The following is an 18092-nucleotide window of genomic DNA, read 5'->3' as shown; positions in this document are numbered from 1 at the left end:
ACAACCAAGTATCCGATAAAATCAAGTGTGCACTGCGCAACGCCATCTGTGGCAAGGTCCACCTAACCACAGATACGTGGACCAGTAAGCACGGCCAGGGACGCTATATCTCCCTAACTGCACACTGGGTAAATGTAGTGGCAGCTGGGCCCCAGGCGGAGAGCTGTTTGGCGCACGTCCTTCCGCCGCCAAGGATCGCAGGGCAACATTCTTTGCCTCCTGTTGCCACCTCCTCCTTCTCGGCTTCCTCCTCCTCTTCTTCCACCTGCTCATCCAGTCAGCCACACACCTTCACCACCAACTTCAGCACAGCCCGGGGTAAACGTCAGCAGGCCATTCTGAAACTCATATGTTTGGGGGACAGGCCCCACACCGCACAGGAGTTGTGGCGGGGTATTGAACAACAGACCGACGAGTGGTTGCTGCCGGTGAGCCTCAAGCCCGGCCTGGTGGTGTGTGATAATGGGCGAAATCTCGTTGCAGCTCTGGGACTAGCCAATTTGACGCACATCCCTTGCTTGGCGCATGTGCTGAATTTGGTGGTGCAGAAGTTCATTCACAACTACCCCGACATGTCAGAGCTGCTGCATAAAGTGCGGGCCGTCTGTTCGCGCTTCCGGCGTTCACATCCTGCTGCTGCTCGCCTGTCTGCGCTACAGCGTAACTTCGGCCTTCCCGCTCACCGCCTCATATGCGACGTGCCCACCAGGTGGAACTCCACCTTGCACATGCTGGACAGACTGTGCGAGCAGCAGCAGGCCATAGTGGAGTTTCAGCTGCAGCACGCACGGGTCAGTCGCACTACAGAACAGCACCACTTCACCACCAATGACTGGGCCTCCATGCGAGACCTGTGTGCCCTGTTGCGCTGTTTCGAGTACTCCACCAACATGGCCAGTGGCGATGACACCGTTATCAGCGTTACAATACCACTTCTATGTCTCCTTGAGAAAACACTTAGGGCGATGATGGAAGAGGAGGTGGCCCAGGAGGAGGAGGAGGAGGAGGAAGAGGGGTCATTTTTAGCACTTTCAGGCCAGTCTCTTCGAAGTGACTCAGAGGGAGGTTTTTGGCAACAGCAGAGGCCAGGTACAAATGTGGCCAGCCAGGGCCCACTACTGGAGGACGAGGAGGACGAGGATGAGGAGGAGGTGGAGGAGGATGAGGATGAAGCATGGTCACAGCGGGGTGGCACCCAACGCAGCTCGGGTCCATCACTGGTGCGTGGCTGGGGGGAAAGGCAGGACGATGACGATACGCCTCCCACAGAGGACAGCTTGTCCTTACCCCTGGGCAGCCTGGCACACATGAGCGACTACATGCTGCAGTGCCTGCGCAACGACAGCAGAGTTGCCCACATTTTAACCTGTGCGGACTACTGGGTTGCCACCCTGCTGGATCCACGCTACAAAGACAATGTGCCCACCTTACTTCCTGCACTGATAGGAAGATGCGCGAGTACAAGCGCACGTTGGTAGACGCGCTACTGAGAGCATTCCCAAATGTCACAGGGGAACAAGTGGAAGCCCAAGGCCAAGGCAGAGGAGGAGCAAGAGGTCGCCAAGGCAGCTGTGTCACGGCCAGCTCCTCTGAGGGCAGGGTTAGCATGGCAGAGATGTGGAAAACTTTTGTCAACACGCCACAGCTAACTGCACCACCACCTGATACGCAACGTGTTAGCAGGAGGAAACATTTCACTAACATGGTGGAACAGTACGTGTGCACACCCCTCCACGTACTGACTGATGGTTCGGCCCCATTCAACTTCTGGGTCTCTAAATTGTCCACGTGGCCAGAGCTAGCCTTTTATGCCTTGGAGGTGCTGGCCTGCCCGGCAGCCAGCGTTTTGTCTGAACGTGTATTCAGCACGGCAGGGGGCGTCATTACAGACAAACGCAGCCGCCTGTCTACAGCCAATGTGGACAAGCTGACGTTCATAAAAATGAACCAGGCATGGATCCCACAGGACCTGTCCGTCCCTTGTCCAGATTAGACATTAACTACCTCCCCATAACCATATATTATTGGACTCCAGGGCACTTCCTCATTCAATCCTATTTTTATTTTCATTTTACCATTATATTGCGAGGCTACCCAAAGTTGAATGAACCTCTCCTCTGCCTGTGTGCTAGGCCTAAATATATGCCAATGGACTGTTGCAGTGGTGGCTGACATGAAGCCTGATTCTCTGCTATGACATGCAGACTAATTCTCTGCTGACATGAAGCCAGATTGTCTGTTACGGGACCTCTCTGCTCTGCCTGTGTGCTAGGCCTAAATATATGCCAATGGACTGTTGCAGTGGTGGGTGACGTGAAGCCTCATTCTCTGCTATGACATGCAGACTGATTCTCTGCTGACATGAAGCCAGATTGTCTGTTACGGGACCTCTCTGCTCTGCCTGTGTGCTAGGCCTAAATATATGCCAATGGACTGTTGCAGTGGTGGGTGACGTGAAGCCTCATTCTCTGCTATGACATGCAGACTGATTCTCTGCTGTCATGAAGCCAGATTGTCTGTTACGGGACCTCTCTGCTCTGCCTGTGTGCTAGGCCTAAATATATGCCAATGGACTGTTGCAGTGGTGGGTGACGTGAAGCCTCATTCTCTGCTATGACATGCAGACTGATTCTCTGCTGACATGAAGCCAGATCGTCTGTTACGGGACCTCTCTGCTCTGCCTGTGTGCTAGGCCTAAATATATGCCAATGGACTGTTGCAGTGGTGGGTGACGTGAAGCCTGATTCTCTGCTATGACATGCAGACTGATTCTCTGCTGACATGAAGCCAGATTGTCTGTTACGGGACCTCTCTGCTCTGCCTGTGTGCTAGGCCTAAATATATGCCAATGGACTGTTGCAGTGGTGGGTGACGTGAAGCCTCATTCTCTGCTATGACATGCAGACTGATTCTCTGCTGTCATGAAGCCAGATTGTCTGTTACGGGACCTCTCTGCTCTGCCTGTGTGCTAGGCCTAAATATATGCCAATGGACTGTTGCAGTGGTGGGTGACGTGAAGCCTCATTCTCTGCTATGACATGCAGACTGATTCTCTGCTGACGTGAAGCCAGATTGTCTGTTACGGGACCTCTCTGCTCTGCCTGTGTGCTAGGCCTAAATATATGCCAATGGACTGTTGCAGTGGTGGGTGACGTGAAGCCTCATTCTCTGCTATGACATGCAGACTGATTCTCTGCTGTCATGAAGCCAGATTGTCTGTTACGGGACCTCTCTGCTCTGCCTGTGTGCTAGGCCTAAATATATGCCAATGGACTGTTGCAGTGGTGGGTGACGTGAAGCCTCATTCTCTGCTATGACATGCAGACTGATTCTCTGCTGACATGAAGCCAGATCGTCTGTTACGGGACCTCTCTGCTCTGCCTGTGTGCTAGGCCTAAATATATGCCAATGGACTGTTGCAGTGGTGGGTGACGTGAAGCCTCATTCTCTGCTATGACATGCAGACTGATTCTCTGCTGACATGAAGCCAGATCGTCTGTTACGGGACCTCTCTGCTCTGCCTGTGTGCTAGGCCTAAATATATGCCAATGGACTGTTGCAGTGGTGGGTGACGTGAAGCCTCATTCTCTGCTATGACATGCAGACTGATTCTCTGCTGTCATGAAGCCAGATTGTCTGTTACGGGACCTCTCTGCTCTGCCTGTGTGCTAGGCCTAAATATATGCCAATGGACTGTTGCAGTGGTGGGTGACGTGAAGCCTCATTCTCTGCTATGACATGCAGACTGATTCTCTGCTGACATGAAGCCAGATCGTCTGTTACGGGACCTCTCTCCTCTACCTGGGTGCTGGGCCTAAATTTATGACAATGGACTGTTGCAGTGGTGGCTGACGTGAAGCCTGATTCTCTGCTATGACATGCAGACTGATTCTCTGCTGACATGAAGCCAGATCCTCTGTTACGGGACCTCTCTCCTCTGCCTGGGTGCTGGGCCTAAATTTATGAAAATGGACTCTTACAGTGGTGGGTGACGTGAAGCCTGATTCTCTGCTATGACATGAAGACTGATTCTCTGCTGACATGAAGCCAGATTGTCTGTTACGGGACCTCTCTCCTCTGCCTGGGTGCCGGGGCCTAAATATCTGAGAATGGACTGTTCCAGTGGTGGGTGACGGGAAGCCAGATTCTCTGCTATGGAACCTCTCTCCAATTGATTTTGGTTAATTTTTATTTATTTAATTTTTATTTTAATTAATTTCCCTATCCACATTTGTTTGCAGGGGATTTACCTACATGTTGCTGCCTTTTGCAGCCCTCTAGCCCTTTCCTGGGCTGTTTTACAGCCGTTTTAGTGCCGAAAAGTTCGGGTCCCCATTGACTTCAATGGGGTTCGGGTTCGGGACGAAGTTCGGATCGGGTTCGGATCCCGAACCCGAACATTTCCGGGATGTTCGGCCGAACTTCTCGAACCCGAACATCCAGGTGTTCGCTCAACTCTATTCATGACACTGGAAAAATTGAGTAAAAAAAATATCATTTTTATTTATAAAAAAAATACCAAATTTACCAAAAAGTTGGAAAAATTAGAAAATTTCCAAGTTTCAATTTCTCTACTTCTATAATACATAGTAATACCTCCAAAAATAGTTATTAATTTACATTCCCCATATGTCTACTTCATGTTTGGATCATTTTGAGAATGCCATTTTATTTTTGGGGGACATTACAAGGCTTAGAAGTTTAGAAGCAAATCTTGAAATTTTTCAGAAATTTTCCAAAACCCACCCAGTTCAGGTCTGAAGTCACTTTGTGAGGCTTGCATAATAGAAACCACCCATAAATGACCAGCACAGATGTCAGACATTTCAAGAAGAGTGTCAGCAATGTGCTGATACTCTGCTAACCGCTCGGCCATTCTGGAAATGAGAGAGGGGGCGGGCGGATGATCGCGTGCGCTCCCGCCCGCACCACCTGCACCCTTCCCCGCACAGCTCGCCGGCACATAAAAATGAGGGCATCAGGGGAAGGGGTGTTAAAAATGAAAAGATGTGTCATTTTGAAGTTTCTGATCCCCGTTGTCACGGACCGTAGGGATCAGAAACTTCCGAAAGCGCTGCAAACCGCAGGTCTGAATTGAATCTGTGGTTTTCAGCGATCGCCGATACGGGGGGGGGGGGGGGTCATGGGACCCCCACAGCATTGTCACAGAGTGCCTGCTGAATTATTTCAGCAGGCACTCTGTTCCGATCACCGCCCGCCGTGCGGCGGTGATAGGAAATACATAGGATGTACCTGTATGCCCTGTGTCCCCAAGAGGTTAAGGGGGTGGGTTATTGTGGAAATCACTGTTAAGGAGACGGGTACTGTGGAGGTCACTAATAAAGGGGTGAGCACTGTCGATGTTACTGCTAAAGGGGAAGGTCGCTGTGGCGGCAGACATGTCACTGTTCAGGGGCAGGGGACTGGCTAGGCCACTATTAAAGGGGCAAAAGCTGTGGAGGTCAATGTTAAGGCAGCAGGGTACTGTGAGGTCACTGTTAAGGGAGCAGGGTACTGTGGAAGTCACTGTGAAAGGAGCAGGCACTGTGGAGGTCTCTGTTAAGAGGGCAGGGAATGGTGGAAGTAAAAGGGACTTTCCCCTTCTGGAGGTCAGTGTTAAGGGACGGGGGGTGTTTTATTGGTCACTGTTAAGGGTGAGAGCCCCCTGTAGTGGTCACTGTCAAGGGGATGGTGTGCTGTGAAGCTCACTGTTAAAGGGAAAGGCTGCTGTGAAGGTCAAAGTTAAGGGGGTGGACTAGTGTGGAGGTCCCATTTTAAGGAGAAGGGGCACTGTGGGGGTCAGTGTTAAGGGGTGGGGGGCTGTGGCTGTCACTGTTAAGGGGGTGGGGGGCTGTAGAGGTCACGTTATGGGGGGGGACACAAACAAACATTAAATGAAATAGATGAAATATTTCCGTGCAAAGCCAGTTCCAATCCCTATTTATCTGGAATGAATAGTTGTAATCCTTATTTATCTATAACTAATAGTGCTAATCACAATTTACCTAGAACTAACAGTGTCGACTACTATTTATAAAAAAAAAAAAAAAAAAAAAAAAAAAAACGTGAATCCCTGGTCCATAGATGGTGTCCATTATTGCAACTCATCTCCTTAAAAGTGAATGGGGTTTACCATAATTGCAATAACAGACACAGCCCATGAGCAAGAGTGCCGTTGCTTCAGGAAGAAGGCAACTATATATTTTCATTCTCTTACAAGTTCCTTAAATCTGTGATTATAAGAAATTACGTTGAACAGGTAGAACTTACCTCAGTTGTAAGAACCAGGCCCAGAAGAAATAAAGCCATGCATATAATAAGAGAAAAAACTGCTTTCTTTGGTCTGAGGTAGTAGGGAAATTCATCTGTTATGGCCGTCACTATTGTTTCCATGAATGCAAACTGTGGATTAAGCAAATCATAGAGGTTATAAAAAAAATTTTATGTAGGACAGTATAAAAGGTAACTAAAACTATACAAAAGAAACTTACCTGGCTGTCTAATCCAAGGGTCAGAAGCATAAAGAAAAAGAGGAATGACCAAAATGGTGCTAGTGGAAGCATTGTCATTGCTTGTGGGTATACAACAAAGGCCAGACCAGGACCTAGGGGCAGAAGAATAAACTTACATCTTAGTTTCTCACTTATTGGAATGTTTTTTGTAATAGTAGTCATTTCTGATGGGTATCATTACTGCATACTGTGGAGTAACATCAAATTCTAGCCATAGCTCATACCATCAATGGCAATATATTTTAAAAATAGTATATTATGTAAATAAGATTTTAATAAACATATTTCAAGCAGTATTCTTAGAATTTATTTTTATTTCATGTCCCCCCTCCCTCCGTTGATGTAAAAGACAACTTTTCCAAACCAACGGTTTGATCATACTTTGGGTTTTGCATTTTTTTTATCTAATGTTTGTAATTTTTCAAATAAAATTCAGCAAAATAAGGCATGAAGTGTGAAGAGGTGTAGTTCAATGGGTTCAATAAGAAGCAAATAAGCAGAAAGACAAAAAGAATATAGCACAGGCACCTATTTCAGTGGCCATGGTTAGGCCTCTTTCACAATTGCGTTGTCCGGATCCGGCGTGTACTCCACTTGCCGGAATTACACGCCGTATCCGGAAAAACGCAAGTGTACTGAAAGCATTTGAAGACGGATCCGTCTTCAAAATGCTTTCAGTGTTACTATGGCCCCCAGGACGCTATTAACCACTTCAGCCCCGCTAGCTGAAACCCCCTTCATGACCAGAGCACTTTTTACACTTCGGCACTACACTCCTTTCACCGTTTATCGCTCGGTCATGCAACTTACCACCCAAAAGAATTTTACCTCCTTTTCTTCTCACTAATGGAGCTTTCATTTGGTGGTATTTTATTGCTGCTGACATTTTTACTTTTTTTGTTATTAATCAAAATGTAACGATTTAAGGCCGGATCCGGATCAATGCCTTTCAATGGGCATTCATTCCGGATCCGGCCTTGCGGCAAGTCTTCAGTTTTTTTGGCCGGAGCAAAAAGCGCAGCATTGTGCGGTATTTTCTCCGGCCAAAAAACGGTCCGTTCCGGAACTGAAGGCATCCGTATGCATCCTGAACGGATTTCACTCCATTCAGAATGCATTGGGATAATCCTGATCAGGATTCTTCCGGCATAGAGCCCCGACGACGGAACTCTATGCCGGAAGACAATAACGCAGGTGTGAAAGAGCCCTTACTCATACTGGTTTGTTTTTTAAAGCTAACTGAAAATGATCGTTTATGGCGACAATTAGTCAGAAATATATTAGATATTCCTCTCTAGTGATGTAACAGGTATCACTACAGAAGCAGTTCACATGTTTTACACTAAAGATCCTAAATCGGCAGGAGAGAAAGTGTAACATGTAAGCTTTACTAATGTCTGTGTGTCTGGAGTGCAACTAACTTGGTGCTGTGATCAAAAAGCTGGTAAATGCTATGGTGTCAATAACATTGACTAATTCGATGCAGAGGGGTGATTAGATGGACAACTGCCCATCTTCTGACTCCTTTTCTGTGTAACCCCTGCAGAAAAAGCAGCAGTCTAGTGGATGCTGTGGCTTTCAATTACAAGCAGGGACTCACTGCAGAAGGCATTAGTGCTGATTCTGCCTAGCTGAAGTGGACTACAAATCCCATGAGCACTTCCCATGGATCAGGTGGAAAGGCTAAGGGAGGAAGGGGAACAGCAGCTATATGGATAGCAGATAGAGAGACTGAGAGATCCCCACAGACAGTAGTGTGCCCTGCTTCTGTACAGACACTGCAGCACAGCACAGACAGCTCCTGTATGAGAAAAGAAAGCCCAGCTGCTGCATTTACCCTACAGCACAGCACAGACAGCTCCTGTATGAGAAAAGAAAGCTCATCTGCTGCATTTACCCTACAGCACAGCACAGACAGCCCCTGTATGAGAAAAGAAAGCTCAGCTGCTGCATTAACCCTGCAGCACAACCCAGACAGCTCCTGTGTTTCCAGTGTCAGAAGGGAAAGCTCAGCTGCTGCATTTACCCTACAGCACAGCACAGACAGCTCCTGTATGAGAAAAGAAAGCTCAGCTGCTGCATTAACCCTGCAGCACAACACAGACAGCTCCTGTGTTTCCAGTGTCAAAAGGGAAAGCTCAGCTGCTGCATTTACCCTACAGCACAGCACAGACAGCTCCTGTGTTTCCAGTGTCAGAAGGGAAAGCTCAGCTGCTGCATTTACCCTACAGCACAGCACAGACAGCCCCTGTGTTTCCAGTACAAGAAGGGAAAGCTCAGCTGCTGCATTAACCCTGCAGCACAGCCCAGACAGCTCCTGTGTTTCCAGTGTCAGAAGGGAAAGCATAGCTGCTGCATTGAGCCTGCAGCACAGCCCAGACAGCTCCTGTGTTTCAAGTGCAAGAAGGGAAAGCATAGTTGCTGCATTAACTGTGCAGCAAAGCCCAGACAGCATCTGTTTTTCCAGAGCAAGAAGGGAAAGCATAGCTGCTGCATTAACCCTACAGCACAGCACAGACAGCCCCTGTGTTTCCAGTACAAGAAGGGAAAGCTCAGCTGCTGCATTAACCCTACAGCACAGCCCAGACAGCCCCTGTGTTTCCAGTACAATAAGGGAAAGCTAAGCTGCTGCGTTAACCCTGAAGCACAGCCCAGACAGCTCCTGTGTTTCCAGTGCAAGAAGGGAAAGCATAGCTGCTGCATTAACCCTGCAGCACAACCCAGACAGCTACTTTGTTTCCCGTGTAAGAAGGGAAAGCTCAGCTGCTGCATTACCCCTACAGCCAAGCCTGCATACCAAGAGGATTTTGCCTCTGACTCCACTCCCATCCAATATTCTGATTGTTTTAGCCCCAAGTTGATTCCCAGGCAGGACAATTGTAAGTGCACCAACATTAGCATGCCAAAGTTTTCTGCAATTGGGCCTCAATGTTTAGACTGAGTTAGTTGCTAGACAGTAGGGTATAGCAAGATAAGTGCTAGAAGTAGATAGCTGGGAAGAGCATACTGTAGTTATCTTCCAAAGGAGAGCATATATGACCACCATCACTACTTACTGTTACAGATAGCCCACTCTCTTCACCAGGGTTTTTTTCTTAGACAGAATTGCAATCTGTCAGGGGCTTAGCTAATGGCTCATGGGCCCTGGTGCAAGAGTTCAGCTTGGGTCCCCCTTCCCTCAGTGCTTTGTGGCCATGGGCAGGAAGCACAAGGCCTTTGTGCTGCCCGAAGCAAAAAATTGAAATGGCACCCCATTGAGCCAGAGGTGTAACTTAACCAGCATGCACTTTCTATTATACCAGTGTCTTCTGGTGCAGCACAAGGGTCTTTGGGCCCCCTCAGGCTCCTCGACCCGGTAGCGACTGCTACCTCTGCACCCCCTATAGTTGCCCCCCTGCAATCTGTGCTTTGTTCCTTTTACTGCATTATATTTATGTTCTTCACTATTGTTCACCCTTTCCCAAATAAATCTGTTGATCAGTCAACTACTTCCTGGGGTGAGTGTGTAACAAACTGGGTAGAGGTTTTCCAAGTCGGCCCCTGGAGGAAGAGAAGTACACTCCTGCTATCCTATAGACCTCCAAGCAAGATTGGGGGGGAGGCATTGCATCATAATGAGGTGAGAAGCACCATACACCCTGCCTATCAAGGGATGCCCAAAGGGGTGTTACAGCTTGAAAAAAAAGACCCCCTTATGTGACAGAACAAGAATGCTCTCATTTTGATGGAGTGATTGATGACTTGTCTTGCACAGAAGTTTATCTTAGTGGAGGCCCCATCAAAAGGGGGGAAGGGCTTCATCAGAAAACTCAATCGCAGATGCTGTCAATATTTTTGCTGTTCTGCTCCAAGGATGAGAGCTAAAATGCTAATATGAACCCAGCCTTACCCCTACCCTGGGGTCATATTCAGTTACATTCAACTTGAATGGGTCCGTGATCCATCCGCGGAGGCATGGACAGAAACACCACGGAAGCACTCTGTAGTTTGGATTATGGTGGATATTAGTCTTATATAATTTGCAGACTGTAGAGCACAGGTAGGGTGGTAGACAGAAATGAAGGAGGAGATGTGTGTGTGTGTGGGGGGGGGGGGGAGCACTGTGGAGAGCTTTGTGGGTAAGAATGAGCTGTTTAAAATGAATCCATCCAGTGCAATGACTGGCACAGGGTGGAGTAGCCAGATAAGTTAGCCTGGCTGCTGCATTCAGGATAGATTGGAGAAGGGAGAGTTTAATGAGGGGGAGGCCAATTAATAACGAGTTGCAATAATCAAAACAAGAACGGAGCAGGGTCACAATGAGAGTTTTTGTTGTGTCCAGAGTAAGAAAGGGGCATATTCTAGAGATGTATTTGAGGTGTAGGCTACTGAAAATGACTATCAAATAATGTATTCGGTACAAATTAAATATTGACATTGGCCTCCTGCTGGTAATACCGGCTACTTTGATGATTTATCAGCAAAGTGGTATCCCAGGTTGCAGGCAAATTGAATACTTACTTCTTACTGCTGGTAACTAGACCTTTAATTTCATCTGTAAGCTGTCTCATTTCCAGCAGAAATCTGCACAAATCAGTTCATTTCCTGGGTGTAGGGAGAACTTAATTGGTCAGTTAATTAGTCAGAGGGGCTTTGGCAAGATGAGCAGTGTTTACAAAAAAATATGGGGGCTCAAGTCTGCAAAAATGCAACCCAAGAATTTATGGAAATAAGCTTCCGATTTATTGTACGTTGGTAGATATAAAATATACACTATAAGTCTTATGACAGTCTTACATTTCACCAAGATATTTAGGATTATCTTAAAAGTACATTTCACTGACCACACAGTGTTGTGCTATTAAAGCTTGCCATACACATTAGATTAATATTGGCTGGCTATCTAATGTGTATAGGGGGCCTTCCACTTTTCTCCTACAGAACAGAATTGCCGTATCATTTTGCCCATCAAAGATTTCTAAATAATATTGTCCCCGACAAATACTATCAACCACATAATCATGACCATGGAGTAGTCAGTGTATCACCATACAAATGTACCCCTATAATGCATATTATTTATCTGTTCTATTGTCCTCAAGCGCTCTAGATTGATAGAATTTTTTTTTTTAATTCTCACAGTTAACAATTAGTTATTTACTCAGAATCTAACCTAGAGTTAGCAGCTGCACATGACGTGGCTTCCCCCAGAGATTAGAGGTAATCTCCAGGGGTAATAAAATGATCACCGTGTTCAATTTAATTTACAAAGGAGTTGTCTTCATGACACAAGCCCTTTGACCACTTCCCAACTGACTGTCACGTTCCAGGAGACATGACAAGACAGGTAACAGACCAGGAACACCAACTGAAAATGTTATTCCACATAATAATAAACGAACATGACAGTAATCACTGGACAAGCAGGCAAGTGTATAGTGGCAGATACTACCACTGGACCAAGTGCACCACTTGGGGACAAACCCAGAGAGCAGAACTAAGTGAGCCCCATTTTTCACAGAGCCCATGGTGGTGGGGATGAACTTGGCCGAGCGCTCACCAGGCCGCACCTCCAGGATGGTCCCAGTGCACTTGGCCAATCACCTGCAGAGACAAACATGAGACTAGACTGGAACCCAGGAACATGAACCCAAACACAGGACACTGTACAGGCAAGACAAAATGGGAACCAGACAAGACACAGAACTGGCAGATGACTAGACTCTATGTAGACACTGCTACACAGCGGTCTTAGCCAGAGCTTCACAAATGGACTAAGAAGTCCTCCCTCCGGAGAATCAACATGACCAGGCTACAAGACTAGGCAGGCAATAAACATGCTACACCCTTTCACTGAAGGAAAAAGCTAAACAGGACAGGACCAGAAGCAGTTATGCACTTCTAGGCTAACATGGACAAGACAGGCCCAGAAGCAGTTAAGCACTGCCAGACTAACATGGACAAAACAGGATCAGAAGCAGTTAACCATTACCAGGCTATCATGAACATGAACAAGACAAGATCAGAAGCAGTTAAGAACTTCCAGGCTATCATGAATAAGACAGGATCAGAAGCAGGTAAGCACTGCCAGGCTATAATGAACAAGACAGGATCAGAAGCAGTTAAGCACTGCCAGGCTATCATGAATAAGACAGGATAAGAAGCAGTTAAGCACTGCCAGGCTATCATGAACATGAACAAGACAAGATCAGATTCAGTTAAGCACTGCCAGGCTATCATGAATAAGACAGGATAAGAAGCAGTTAAGCACTGCCAGGCTATCATGAACAAGACAAGATCAGAAGCAGTTAAGCACTGCCAGGCTATCATGAACAAGACAGGATCAGAAGCAGGTAAGCACTGCCAGGCTATCATGAACAAGACAGGATCAGAAGCAGGTAAGCACTGCCAGGCTATCAAGGAACTAGACACAGAAGACCAGGCTATACATGGACAAGGGTACAGAGGCAAAACACAATACAGACTAGGCAAATCTCAGACAAGGACAGATACCAACACAACATGGCAAGACATGGTCAAACAGAGCAAACAGACATAAATGTGTGGGAAACAACATCAATGCTTTACCAGGCGACACCACACAGAAGGGGCAGATAGCAAGCAAAGATGCTGCACCCAGCAAGGCTCAAAACAGACAAAAACCCCAAGACCCACAGCTCACAATTAGAAAAGACTGCATAACGAGGGCATAAATCACACTCAGGCCCACACCAGGGAATGTTAACCCCACCAGAACCAGGAGTAACAAGAACTATAAAACAAACAAGTGCCAGTTTACACCAGTCACTGTATGCTACAGTCAACATGCCCAAAACAACAACCAGCATACACGGGAAAACCCATAGCCAGTATGAGGTTACATGCAGCCAGCCTACACAACAACAAGGATTGAGAGAAACGCACAGATACAAAAAACTAATAGCATCCATACTCAGACCATGTGCACACACAAGGCCGCAGCCAGCACGCATCACAGAACCAGCATACATGGGAACACCCACAGCCAGTACATACAGTGCATGCATCCAGCCTGCACGGCACTGGTTACAGGAACCACAGACATATGGATGTGGGAAGACACAAACACAGGCGACAGTTCATACACAACACCACAGCCACAGCAGTCACAAGCAACCAGCATACACCGGTGTCAGCCTGCATCCAATACGCGAGAGAGCATGCAGCCAGCCTACATGGCCACAACTGTCGCAGTGAACCGCACCGTGACACTGCCCAACGTAACAGCAGACACCCAGGGATAATGAATGCGAACGACGATAACAGCAATCACACACATTTAACCCTTCAGATGCCGCGGTCAAATTTGATCACTGCACCTGGGAGTTCAAAAACACAGGAGTATGCGCTCCCGGGCTTGCAATGGCTTTTCAACCATAGCCAGCAGAATTATGATTTTTGTTCTGGGTTATAATAAAGGCTTAAAATCAAAATAAGTGCACGCAATGTATTTACAAAGTTACTCCATGTTTCATGTACATTAATTACAATAGCATGCAAAAGTTTGGGAACTCCTGGTCAAAATTACTGTTACTGTGTACAGTTAAGCAAGCTGAAGATGAAATGTTCTCTTAGGGCTCTTTCACACTTGCGTTCTTGTCTTCCGGCATAGAGTTCCGTCGTCGGGGCTCTATGCCGGAAGAATCCTGATCAGTTTTATCCTAATGCATTCTGAATGGAGAGAAATCCGTTCAGGATGCATCAGGATGTCTTCAGTTCCGGACCGGAACGTTTTTTGGCCGGAGAAAATACCGCAGCATGCTGCGCTTTTTGCTCCAGACAAAAATCCTGAAGACTTGCCGCAAGGCCGGATCCGGAATTAATGCCCATTGAAAGGCATTGTTCCGGATCCGGCCTTAAGCTAAACGTCGTTTCGGCGCATTGCCGGATCTGACGTTTAGCTTTTTCTGAATGGTTACCATGGCTGCCGGGACGCTAAAGTCCTGACAGCCATGGTAAAGTGTAGTGGGGAGCGGGGGAGCAGTATACTTACCGTCCGTGCGGCTCCCGGGGCGCTCCAGAGTGACGTCAGGGCGCCCCAAGCGCATGGATCACGTGATCGAATGGCACGTCATCCATGCACATGGGGCGCTCTGGTGTCATTCTGGAGCGCCCCGGGAGCCGCGCGGACTGTAAGTATACTGCTCCCCCGCTCCTACTATGGCAACCAGGACTTTAATAGCGCCCTGGCTGCCTTAGTAGCACTGAAAGCATTTTGAAGACGGATCCGTCTTCAAATGCTTTCAGTTCACTTGCGTTTTTCCAGATCCAGCGTGTAATTCCGGCAAGTGGAGTACACGCCGGATCCGGACAATGCAAGTGTGAAAGAGGCCTAAAAGGCATACATTCCATTGGTATTTTAAGCAAAAGCTATTTTTTATTTTAGGGTACTTTCACAGCGAGTTCCGTCACAGGGGCTCTATACCAGAAAATAACTGATCAGGCATATCCCCAGGCATTCTGAATGGAGAGTAATCCCTTTAGGATGCATCAGGATGTCTTCAGTTCAGTCATTTTGACTGATCAGGCAAAAGAGAAAACCGTAGCATGCTACGGTTTTATCTCCGGCGAAAAAAAAACCTGAAGACTTGCCTGAATGCTGGCATTTTTTTCCATAGGAATGTATTAGTATTAGTAATGTATTCAAAATAGCGTAATGCCGGATCTGTTCTTCCAGTCTGCGCATGCGCAGACCTTTAAAAACTACAAAAAAATAAATGCCTGATCTGTTTTGCCTGATGACACCGGAAAAACGGATTCGGTATTGCTATGCATTTTTCTGACTGATCAGGCATTTTTCTGACTGATCTGGATCCTGATCAGTCTGAAAAATGCCTGATCAGCCAAAAAAAAAAATTACATGCGTTTGCATACAGTTTGCCTGATCAGGCAGGCAGTTCAGGCAACGGAACTGCCTGCCGGAATCAAACAACGCAAGTACCCTTTAAATGTTTTATATTTTAACTAAAAAGGAAAATGTCCAAAGCAAAGCTTTGGGCAGATATCACAGAAAATAAATATACAGTATATTACAGATATGTATAAACCATGAGGGACAAGGGATTCACAGAAGGCATGGAGTTCAAACATAACCTTTAATTTTTCATAATAAAATATACCATAGAAATGAAAATGCCAAAAGACAAATAAATGGTCCCAGGGCAATTATCTTGCAGCATCTGTATCTGTATATTATCATTACCCTAATGGTATATTTTGTCCTCTGATGAACCCGACAGGGAGAAACGCATAGAGTCGGCTTAGGGTGTACTAGGGCAGGCATGCTCAACCTGCGGCCCTCCAGCAAAAATACAACTCCCAGCATTCATGAACAGTCTACAGCTATCAGCCTACATCAGGGCATTGTGGGAGTTGTAGTTTTATAATAGCTGGAGGGCCGCAGGTTGAGCATGCCTGTACTAGGGTATGGACAGGGGTAGGTTCCTGTGCAGGGTTCACCCACCGTGATTCTCTGTAATTAGTAGCAGACAGGGCATATTAGGGAAAGTTTTTCTCTCCCTGTTTGTGCTCTACTTACCATCCCTACATCTCATCCGGCATTGCCCTTTCCATATTTTTATTTTATTGTCGTTATTCCTGTTTATATAGGGCCCTATTTATTTCTTTATTTGTCTTTTGGCATATACACAAATGATATATTTTATTATTATAAATTAAAGGTTAAGTTTTACCTCCATGCCTTCTGTGACAGTTTTGGGCAGCCTGGTACCTAGTAGTGGGTATAACAGCTTGCAAATGCTTTTTGTAGCCAGCCAAGAGTCTTTTGATTCTTGTATGCGGGATTCTCAACCATTCTTCCTTGCAAAAGTCTTCCAGTTGTGTCAGATGCCTGGGCTATCTTGCACAAATGGGATTTTTGAGGTCTATTAACAGATTTTCAATGATGTTCAGATCGGGACTGTGAGGACCATGGTAAAACCTTCAGTTTGTACCTTTTGAGGTAGTCTATTGTGGATTTTGAAGTGTGTTATCCATTTATAGAAGACATCCTCTTTTCAACTTCAGATTTTATACAATTGGTGTTATGTTTGCTTCCAGAATTTGCTATAAGTTCATCGGATCCATTACTCCCTCTACCCATGAAATGTTTCCTATGCCATTGGCCACAACACAACCCCAAAGCATGATTGATCCACCCCAATGCTTAATGGTTGGAGAGGTGTTCATGACATTATGTGCCATTTTTTTTGCAAACATATCTTTGCTCATTATGGCCAAAAAGTTCTATCTTAACCTCATCAGTCCATAGGACTTGTTTCCAAAATGCATCAGGCTTGTTTAGATGTTCTTTTGCAAACCTATGACTCTGAATTTTGTGGTGAAGACGCAGGAGAGGTTTTCTTCTTATGACGCTTCCATGAAGTCCATATTTGTGAAGGTGTCACTGAACATCAGAATAATGTACCACAATTCAAGGTTGCTAAACGCTCCTGAAGGTCTTTTGCAGGGGATTCTAACAATCTTATGAGCAGCTGTCTCTCAAATTTTATTTGGTCTTCCAGAACTTCTCTTGACCTCCACTGTTCCTGTTAACTGCCATTTCTTAGTTACATTTCAAACTGAGGAAATGGCAACCAGAAAATGTTGTGCTATCTTCTTATAGCCTTCTCCTGCTTTGTGGGCCTCACTAATTTTCATTTTTAAAGTGTTAGGCAGCTGCTTAGAAGAACCCATGGCTGCTGTTTTTGGGACAATGTTAGAGAAATATGGGTATTTATAAAACTTTGAAATTTGCATCACCTGGCCTTATCTAACGATGGTTGTGAACAAACCTTAAACAGGGTATTTAAAGAGGACCTTTCATGGGTCAAGACATTAAAAACTAAGTATCAGGATACGTAGGTTATAGTGCAGGGATCTAACTGTACTTACTATTATTTCTGGGCGCCGCTCCATTCTCCCGCTGTGACCCCTGTTGTATTCTCCTGCCTGGTATGCTAATTTTAGCATCGGAACAATGAGGGCATCTAAGTCTTTCTCCGTGGGCATCTCCTTCTCTCTGGCTGTAGCGCTGTCCAATCTTTGGCTGTAATACTCTGCTGCGATTTGAAAGCGCTACAGCCAGGAATAAGGTGACACCCACAGAGAAAGACTCAGTTTCCTCCTCAGTGTTCCGATGCTAAAATTAGCATACCAGGCGGGAGAATGCAACGGGAGCCACAGTGGGCGAAAGAAGCAGCGCCCAGAAAAAATAGTAAGTGCAGTTAGATCCCTGCACTATGCCCTAAGTATCCTGATACTTAGTTTATAATTTCTGGACCCATGAAAGGTCCTCTTTAAGGTCTGAGACTTTGGTCAAAGCTACTTAGGTTCTCATATATTTGTGCAAGGCACCCCTTTCCTTTGTTTACTCTTCAATTGTACAAAACCAAAATAATACACTGATATTGCTTATAATGTTGAAAAGTGTGTTTCATCTTTATCTTTATGCCTTTTGCATCTTCAACTTGCTTAACTGTTTACAGTAACAGTAATTTTCACCAGTGGTGCCAAAACGTTTGCATGCCACTGTATGTATGCACAGTATATATAGACACAGAC

The 18092-nt window shown here is 46.1% G+C and overlaps 1 protein-coding gene across 1 annotated transcript in view; it reads right to left on the bottom strand.

Annotated features, from left to right (window-relative positions):
• SLC6A7 (solute carrier family 6 member 7) overlaps positions 1-18092 on the bottom strand; it is a 115052-nt gene that overhangs the window by 44154 nt on the left and 52806 nt on the right. The window contains exons 9-10 of the mRNA XM_044277870.1: positions 6492-6604; positions 6271-6402 (exon numbers count right to left, since the gene is read on the bottom strand). Of these exons, the coding sequence (XP_044133805.1) occupies positions 6271-6402; positions 6492-6604 (245 nt within the window). The remainder of the gene's footprint in view (positions 1-6270; positions 6403-6491; positions 6605-18092) is intronic.

This window comes from Bufo gargarizans, chromosome 2, assembly GCF_014858855.1.
Source record: "Bufo gargarizans isolate SCDJY-AF-19 chromosome 2, ASM1485885v1, whole genome shotgun sequence".
Taxonomy (NCBI): domain Eukaryota; kingdom Metazoa; phylum Chordata; class Amphibia; order Anura; family Bufonidae; genus Bufo; species Bufo gargarizans.
The sequence above is the reverse complement of the archived record's forward strand: the minus strand, read 5'-3'. Positions and strand labels throughout refer to the sequence as shown.